The 9592-nt window shown below is 35.4% G+C and overlaps 1 protein-coding gene across 1 annotated transcript; it reads right to left on the bottom strand.

The window, feature by feature from the left end:
- Window positions 1–1487: 1487 nt before the first annotated feature.
- si:busm1-57f23.1 (uncharacterized protein LOC368621 homolog) lies at window positions 1488–5175 on the bottom strand. Its single transcript, XM_017410510.3, has 5 exons — window positions 5017–5175; window positions 4677–4885; window positions 2741–2892; window positions 2548–2649; window positions 1488–1726 (listed from the first exon to the last, which is right to left on the bottom strand). The coding sequence occupies exons 2-5, from the start codon at window positions 4780–4782 to the stop codon at window positions 1631–1633; spliced, it is 456 nt and encodes a 151-aa protein (XP_017265999.1). The 5' UTR covers window positions 4783–4885; window positions 5017–5175; the 3' UTR covers window positions 1488–1630.
- Between the last annotated feature and the right edge of the window lie 4417 nt (window positions 5176–9592).

The following is a 9592-nucleotide window of genomic DNA, read 5'->3' as shown; positions in this document are numbered from 1 at the left end:
GGAAAACATATCAAACAGACGTGCTTTATTGCAACAAGCAGAGCAGTTTCATTGCAACATTCAATTATCTGCTAGTCCAGACAGCATCCTATTAGCAAGCAGTGAGTCTAAGTTTCCTTCCACATTATAACTATAAGTGATTGAGAATACATGTCATTTGGTTGTTTAATTAGGAGACAGAGTTTCCATGTGGAATATGTCAAGAAACCCAAAGTAGCAGTCTTGAAATGGAAAGAAATGTGTGCCTCATTTGCTGTGGTTCGCATTCTGCTAAATCAGACATGATGGTTTGGGTGAAGACTATCTTCAGAGGAAATTCCATCTCTGTGAGAGAATATTAACTTTGGTTCACAGCAGCTTTCAGTGTCTGGACATTCAAACCAACAGTTGTACAAATGTGAGTGTAAAATTCATCTCGAACATTGGTTCTTGTTTGTTAGAATCCAAATTTTATGACTGTAAATAATTGTTGCTTATTTAATTTTTGCTGTTGTACTAACCAGGATTAGAGAGCTTAACTATTCAAAAAGCTAAAAATGGTCTACAGTTTTTTTTATATATATATCTGATGTACAAGTTCTTTCAAAAATAATTAATATCTAAATTATTACCAGGTTCAGTTATGGCAAATAGATTGCAGAAGTTCACAGAAAGGACTGACTGTTAAGAAGCGGACAAATTTTATTACTTTACAGAGAAATGATGAGATTCCAACTGGTTTATTAGTCATCTATGGCTGGCCATTACATCATTCAGCAGCACTTGAATCATTTTCTTTTTCCTAGAACAGTTAAATGTATGATTCATGATAAGACAGGGCCTTAAAAATAGGTTGTGCCAGCTGTCTGTGGTAGAACTGAAGAACAGGGAAACTTGCATGTTAAAAAATGAAAATTGTAGGTCAAGTAATCTCTCGTGTTGCTGTGGGCTTTCAAGCTATTATACGTTTTCTTTGATTTAGCGTTACTTCGCATCAAGGAGTGTCAGAAGAGGCGCACCCTGTGGAACAGCAGGGTAGGTGGAGTCAAGTGATCGACACCACACCCATCACCCCATTCCACCTCTTTTCAGAGGTGGATGTAATAAATCATAGGCTATTATATATGAAGTACCATGCCTTAATGACTGTTCCATCCTAAATTTATCTCATTGATGCTTTTATATAATTATTTTATTCATCTAAAAGAAAATAAGAACTGTTCCGCCAATGCAAAATCAATGAACAGTAAAAGGTGCTCTGATTAAAAGAAAACCTCCTCTTTCCATACATCTTTATATCTTATCAATAGATATTTTTTTATTAGGAGTATTAGGAGTACCAAAAACAAAAAGCAAAAGTAATATAAAAGATAATCATACTCTAATTCTAATTTTAAAAATAAATTAAAAAAATAAGTTTTCCGACATCATGATGACCAAAATCCAAATATTTATTTTTTTTTTCCTTTTTACTACCTTCTTAGCTACATTTTTCAAACAAAATCAGATTGCTTGTTGTTGTTGATTTTTTTATTTACTTTTTCTTCCAGTCAAATTTACATTTAAAATCAAATCAGGTGAAAAATATTACCACTGTCAAAAATTTAAAGAATAGTCCAAAGACAGACTAGTGTTTAGGCTTTGACAAAAGTTACTCTTTCTTCAATATTTTCTGGCACTTGTGATCCTTCAGCTCATGTTTGCTGTTGCGGATGTTGAAAGTTACATCAAAGGTACATTTCAGTCTCTGTGGAAAAAAAGGCAATAATAATGAGGAAAAAACAGATCATTCTTAAAGTACTTATTGCAAACTATCAAGCAAAACACATAACATATCCTGAATTACATCAAATGGTGCAATATGAAACAGTTGTTTCATAGATGTACTGATAGGAAATTCTGAAATGAAGGTACACACTCAGTGTAAATAAAACACTTGTATCTGCATAGTTTACTCAACATATTTAAGTGTAAATTGTCTAACTTCTCTATCCCAAACGTCTCTTCCATAGATATCATCATTGTGACCTATTTTCAGTCACTATGGCTCTTTTTGTAGGTAAGAGCCACATGGTAGCTGGCAGTCATTCACAAAGTTTGATCACAAACTATTTATTTAAGGAATTTAATGGGGGGTTTTTTTTCACCCGTCTTAATGACATTGCATTGAGTAGCTGTAAAGTTAACCAACAGTTTGTTTGTTTCAGTATAGAGTTCACATCTGCTGCTGTGTCGTTGCATATTGGTAATTTCTGATTTGTAAGATGACCTTTCTTAAAGAGTGTGTAAAATGTTAATTAAATTTCCAGAAGGTGGTCTAAACAGAATTACTTGTTTTTAAATATAATACACTTGGCTGAATCCAAAATTATTTATGAAAGTCTTCAGTTCTAATAATGAAAGAGTTAATAGAGTCAAAACAAGCTGAGTTAATTCTGGGAGTATTTTGTTGAAAAATAATATATATATATATATATATATATATATATATATATATATATATATATATATATATATATATATAAGTACTTTAAAGACATGTAGGAAACAGAAACAGAACAGATTTACCTTTTGAACCAAACTGCAGCTCCTCAAGTCATGGTTTTCAGACTTCAGACACTTGGTTTTACCCAGGACCGCATCAATCCTAAAGTTGATTGTGTTTGTCACCTGAAGAGAAAACCACACAACTATTAAATGTGAGAGAAATATTTGGTAAAAAATGAAATGTGTTCTTTCTTAATTGAACAGTTAATCCAACCTGTGTTTTAGCACTGGTGATTGAGACCAATTTGAACATTTTCTTAGCCTTGGACTTTGTGTTGAACTTTTCCACAGCGTGCTGGACGGCCTTCTGAACCTCATCTGACGCAGGGTCCTTATCAGACCAACCACCCAGAAGAGGTACTTTTCCTGGGACAGCATTGAACACAGACTTATGAATGCCTGACAACTTTATTTATAACTTGACTTAAATGTTGAGGGTTATGTTTGCGAAATATGACAGTATGTCCAACTTAACCATGTTCCAGTTGCAAGCTTTACAATCTACTCATTGTTTTTCTCAGTGACCAGGCCAAGTGTTTTTTTGACTGTAACATCATCAGTAAGAAGGAACACAAGAAGCTCAAGAAATACCAAGGACTGAAAAAGGAAATAGAGAAGTTGTGGAAAGTCAAGGCCTCAGTGATGCCAGTGGTCATCAAAACACTTGAAGCTGTGACCCCCAAATTGGAAGATACAGCACATAACTCTCAAGCTCCCAGGTCTGTGATAGAGGACCTAAACTAGAAGTAAAAACTGCAACCACCCATGTGGAAAAATAGGATGAGCTAGGTGGTTATATTGTATACATGTATATATGTGTACATATAAAATATGGAAGCCTTTTATACGCACAGACAACATACAGCAACATGCTTACTGGTAATATGCATGCAACTGATTTAATGAGATACAAACTAACAGAACAATATCATTTAAGGCAGCCATATTGGGTTATAAACTCTGTGCTGGTGAGAACCCTCCAAACTCCAAATCGAAGGTTCCCATCTTCCATCTCAAGTTGATTTTTCCCAACTTGGAAGTGCTTCAAAATGTTAGCACTGAGCTGTGCCTTTTCATGCAGACAACCAGTATTCTAATTTTGGGTTCACACAATTGTTGAATCTGTGTAAAAGCTGAAAATCCTGTTTGCGCTGCCAGCTAGCAGTTGTTGCCAGTTCTGTCTCCACCCAATCAACTATTGAAATTCATGATGTGAGTCAACATACAAAGCAAATGGAGCAAATCGCTTTGCAGGTTTCCTTTCTGACTTCTGGCTATCCGCTGTCATTATTGAACCATTAGCTCTCAGAGTTTGGTATAGCAATGCTTTTCTTTGAGCTTTAGGCCATTTAATAAACCCATGTTGTAAAGTATGAAGTTATGTCAGTTGTTTATTTAGGAACAAAAACCACCACAGAGCACAGTTTAAAAAAGTTTGCATTCTAAACTTATCTTGTATTTTTTGAATATTAAGGTTCAATGCTGAATGGTCCTTTTTTCCCCGTATATGTCTTAATCCAACCTTCTCTGCCAAATATAATAACACTTTGACACTGATGAATTATTCTGAGTTGTGGCCAAGCCTCACATTCTGACTCATACTACCCAACCACACAGCGGCGAGCGTCATCGTCTGTACACCAAGTACACAAACACACGCATTATTTTACCATGAAGTCACACGGCCACATTATTTCCAAACGAAATGGTAAAGTCCTCACAGCACAATAACTTTAACTGTTTAAAACTTCATTACGGAACCTCAGCCCAACGGGTCTGCTACATGTTTAAGTCAAATTTATTTATATAGCACTTTTCAGCAACAAGGCGACACAAAGTTTAGTTGTATTGCTTCTCTTTCTTCCTGTTTGTCCACATTCTGTGTGTTTAGAAGTCTTATGGGAAGGAAATGGCTTGCTTGTTGGGATTTTAACTGTCATCTAATAATAACTATAGTCAATATGATTTTTTTTTTATTTTAAACCGTGTAAGTACACAATATTGACAGTAAAATCAAGAAGTTTTGCTTGTTACATATCATCTCAAGCTATTTCTAACTTTAGCCTTTCTGCTATCATTTCTATAACATTACTGCTTTAAACAAAACACTTCACATTCTTCATACACTTTTATTCCATATTCCTACTCACGGGTTGTGACGATTTCCTCCACAGGCTGATCTCCAGCGCACAGCTGGACCACTGTCAGGCATATCAGCACTGAGAGCTGGATCAGCATTTTCCCTTTCCTCCACATTGTGGCGTTATCTTTTGCTTTCAGAAAAAGACCTCAGGCTGACCGCTTCACTGGAGATGGACTTCTTGCCTTGTCTCAGATGTTCCAGGGCGTTTACAGCAAACTGATGCATCCAGTTTCATCAGGAGAGAAGACAACAAACAGAAAGCCATTGAAGATATTTGAATTAGAGCAAATAATACACATAAAAATGAAAAATGCCTGCTTTTAATAGTTGAAAATGTAGATCCCAACCTTGAGAGTGTTGAACAAGTCGTGAGCAAAAGTGAGAAAAGTGGAAGAGAGTGAGAAAGGAGCAGGGTGTTGTTGTGAATGTGAGTGACTGTTCAGGATTTAAGCTCTGGTATGTTTAACCAGCTGGTGAAAGCCACACCCACCTCCTGCCTGCAGTGACGCCACACACACATTTAACAACCATCAGCAGCTTCTGTGAGTGTGTGGAGAGAAAAGATGGATGGTGGGTGTTTGGCAATGTGCGTGTGCTCTAGTGTATGTTTGCATTCATGTGGGCATGTCATCTGTTAATGCGATGTCTGAGTGGACGTGTCCACATAGAGTTAACGTTTCTTTTACTTGGGCTAAACCCAGCTGGTCACATCCAGTTGGCAGGCAGTGAGTGATGCACTGCTGAAGCATTTTACACGTGAGTTCTACATCCTTTTAGGAAAAATACACTAATCTGATTGCTGTGAAAACAGGAAGAATTAAAATATATTTATTTCATAATCTTATTCAGTATTTATATAATTACATACAGACAAAGGAAATAACAGGATTTTTTGTTCTTATTTAATGCCTCTCATAGCTTCCTGTCCAAGTTAGTAAAACTTTTGATCCTAACTAAAATATGAGAATATGAGAAACTAAAAGATTGTATGTTTTCCCAAGAGTTTTTCCTGCTTTTTCCTCTACCACTACCACCACATTAGGTTAAAACCTCTCCTCATTCAAAATAACTTGTGCGTTCACTGGCATGCTGGCACTAATCTTTGTACAGACATCTGTGTTCATCATAAGATGAATCTGAATGGTTTCAGTGGTTTAACCAAGCTGAAGCTGTGGCCTTTTATACAAATTCTGCCTGCTGCCTGGTTTGGCAAAAGATCACACCAGCATTTTATAAATACAAGAAAATCATATTCTTGGCTCAAGCATTAAGTCTTCTAAGATGTGGCTGCTATGGTTTATTTAAAAGTCCCCACTGAAGTGTGCACTTTATTTTTCTGCATTCCACTTACCCTGTGATGTTGTGTAGTTTAGGTACGAAGGGGGTAAGCTCTGGGCTCAGGTTTTAGTGTTTATTTGCTACTAAATGTTTTTTATTGGTCTAGCAAAATGTGTGAACTGACTTAACTGGAAATCAATGTAAACCATCTTCAGGGCAGATCTTTTGTTTGTTTTTTTTATGTGTGTGCATGGACAAACAAACTTACAAGTGAATATTGCATATGCACATAGTAGTACTAAGCAAATCATCTGAAAAAAAATAAATGTAATTAGTAAAGTTGACCAGAAGAGGGCAGCAAAACTGTTGCACAAAAGGTGGTGAACAAGACCAATGAGTGTTTTTCAAAGCAGAAAATGACTAAATATATTTCACAAACAACCACTTAGCATGTCATTTAAGATAAATTTCAGAAGATATCTAAAAGAAAAAGAGTAAAAAATTGTAAGTCAAACAAACTATATACATGGCAAAATTTTAAACAAAGATCTTGTGCAACCTGTTAGTGTTCAGAACATGTGTTAGGGTCAGTATCTGTAAAATGGACCGAGTTGCATCCATTTTTGTGTTTTTTAGAGTCAGCTGGCTATGGCAGCCATCTTGTATTGGGTTGACTTTTGGCTTCAAAAGTTAATCTGTTCTAGATGTGCATCCAATGATTATTGTCAGTTTCATTTAATTTTTTCTTGTAGTTCATGGTGTATTTTTACAACAGTAAGCCACACAAACACAAGTAAATACACAGATCGGGTAAAATCATTATTTACTATTGGGAGCAGGTGATAAAGAGACTGACAGATGGGAAGTGACTGACCGTTGTGATGGCTCATGTGCAGATGGACAGGCAAACAAATTCAGCATCCAAACTAATAATTTGAAAGAAAAGAGTCCTGGAAAGGGTGTGAAAAGAAAGAAAAGCACTTGCAGTCTAACCAAGCTACAAACACCTGCTGCCCAAATCACAAAAGATTTGAATTAACACACACTCTGACGCATTTGAAAATAAACGATAAGTGCAACGCTCCAGACTCAATGATGGAAGCTTTTTTGGCATGCTCGGTCTTAAGTCATTTTAAAAACATTTAAAGTCAAAATCTGTAGTTTAGAAAAAAAATGCAGTTGAAATATACAATGATTATGAGCTAATATGTGCCAAATGGTGTAAAACTACAGCCCAAGTCGGAGTCTAATTTTTGCATCAGTTCTGATTCTGCTCTAAAGCAGTGGTTCCCAGCCCTGGCCCTTGAGGGACACTATCCTGCATGTTTTAGTTGTTTCCCTGCTTTGACACACCTTATTTGAATAAGTGAGTGATTAACAAGCTTCTGCAGACATCGAAGACACGCTAAAAAGCAGGGAAAAAACTCCTAATAAGATATCTGTCTGCTTCTACTCTGCATCAAAAAGGTCAGGGTCAGTGAACGGGACTGTGGACCCGCTGGAATTTGGAAATCCCCTTATCTCTGCGATAATTGATGTCAGTCTTGTTTGCCTGATGAATGGAATGGAAGCCAAGCCACTGCAGTTTCATACCACTCTTGCTTTGTCTGTTAATTATAAAACTAGGCAAGACTAGACGTCACTGTTTGTTGCTGCTCAAAAGAGATACAGGTCAAAGGTCAGTCCTTTTGCAAAAGAGGAGACTTATTTAGAGAACATATCTTCTGCATGCAAAAAACTTTTTTTATGGTTACTTCCAGGATTAAATCAGTCCTATTCTTGTCTGTATTTTTATTACAGTTCAAGTCACATGAAATTATTTTTCTTTTCTTTTTTTTTTAATTTTTATTGAACTATCGCTTCTTAAATGTTTGGAAGCTGATTTATAGGTACTCCTACCATTTATGATCGAATCTAATGTTGTCTCTTTGCAAATAATGCTACATTTGATAAAGAGAGGCGTTTTATTAGCTTACATGACAATGACATATGTGTTTTTCCACCTCTATTTGCATTCATCACCGAGGATAAAAGGTCGCTTCCTCGGAGAACGAATTGTGACTGTCATTCTATTTATTTTGTGCCAAAGCACAGAACAGTGGAACCGCTAATGGATTTAATTAGTTTGTGTGCTCACTAAGTAACAGATGAGCCAAATAAATAAGGTGAATCAAAGCTCCATCTCTCAAAACAGGATCACATTTTGAACTAAATTAGAGTAAAACACAGGGAAGCTATTCTTGTTTCAAAATGTTTTTTAGAGCCCTAGTGCAAAAAAAAAAAAATCTGAATAAACTTGATTGTAGCTTGTTATAATTATAAGGTATTTGAACAGTCAGGATCTGCCTGTGATGCACAAGTAGAGTATAGTGCTTGTGTACTTAAGTTATTTATATATTTTTTACACTTTCCTTAGAGATTATTATTGTTCATTCAGGAGATGGATGCAGTGACTTTTAGCTTTTGTAACGGTTTTGCATGTATACCATTTACTTTTATTCATAAATATTTTCCCGAGAGAAATACATTCCGTTCTTTTCAATTCCTTCCAGAACATTTTCTTTAAATTTTGCTTCAGCATACTTGCTCTGTTCTTGTCTTCTTATGCTACTTTCAGATACAGTCCTGATATATTTCAAGGTTTTAGCTCTGCTTTGCTGCTTTTAACTTTTAGCTAGTGTTTTACTACTTTTAGCCAGCATTTTGCTAATTTTAGCTACTTTTTTGATAGAATAGAATAGAATTCAACTTTATTGTCATTGCACCGTCACAAGTACAGAGCAACGAAATGTAGTTTGCATCTATCCAGAAGTGCTATACAGAGTGATATGTATTTACAAATGTACAAAAGTGGTTATAGAAAAATAAAAAAATAAAATAAATGTTCATCTTGGAGCTATATGCACATATACAGATTATGCAGATTATACAGAATGTACAGAAATGTTAGGAATCAATTGTATATGTTTTGTAGATTTACAATGCAGATGATACTTTGATACTTTGGTCTTTGGGTAGCATTGTGCTCCTCTTAGCTTTTAGCTATTGTTCTGCTTCTTTTAGCCTTATCAACTCAGTTACAGCATGTTCAGAAAATGTCATCACTCAGGTAAAAAAATAAAAAAATAAAACAACTGGACTTGTATTCGGAAGTTGAAGACCTTTTGTTCCCTAAATGAGAAGCAAAAAGTCTTCGCCTTCCCTTTTTTTTTTTTTTTACCATGTCCTGGATGACTGAGAATGCACACCAGCATTCATCACTCTGCATCACACTAAATTTTCACAAATTATTTTTTTCTAGTTAGTCTGTGTTTTGGGATCTTAAAGTTGAAATAACATAAAACATAAAAAATAATGAATTTTCATGTTTTTCTTTCAGTTAAACACTATCATAAAACACTCCAGTTGTGCATTTCTCTTATTTAAAATGTTAGTGACTTGTTTATAGATTTTTTTTGTGACAAAGTCCCAAAGTGGCGTGATTGTGTGGGTGGTGTTATGGAGAGAAAATGGTTCCAAATTACCTGTGCGTGTGTAAAAGGATTTGTGCGTGTGTAAAAATATTTGTGCGTGTGTAAAAATATTTGTGTGTGTGTAAAAATGTATTTGTAACTCGTGTAAGCATCTTTGTGTGTAAGTTTGGAT

Source organism: Kryptolebias marmoratus, linkage group LG14, assembly GCF_001649575.2.
Source record: "Kryptolebias marmoratus isolate JLee-2015 linkage group LG14, ASM164957v2, whole genome shotgun sequence".
NCBI classification, from domain to species: Eukaryota; Metazoa; Chordata; class Actinopteri; order Cyprinodontiformes; family Rivulidae; genus Kryptolebias; species Kryptolebias marmoratus.
The sequence above is the reverse complement of the archived record's forward strand: the minus strand, read 5'-3'. Positions and strand labels throughout refer to the sequence as shown.

Bases quoted from the DNA above. Each gene is read 5' to 3' on its own strand.
- si:busm1-57f23.1 (XM_017410510.3), bottom strand. From the start codon at position 4,782: ATGTGGAGGAAAGGGAAAATGCTGATCCAGCTCTCAGTGCTGATATGC. The intron at 2,650-2,740 runs GTTGGATTAACT...TTTTCTCTTCAG, and splicing joins TCACCAGTGCTAAAACACAG to GTGACAAACACAATCAACTT. The intron at 1,727-2,547 runs GTAAATCTGTTC...TTTTTTCCACAG, and splicing joins GCTGCAGTTTGGTTCAAAAG to AGACTGAAATGTACCTTTGA.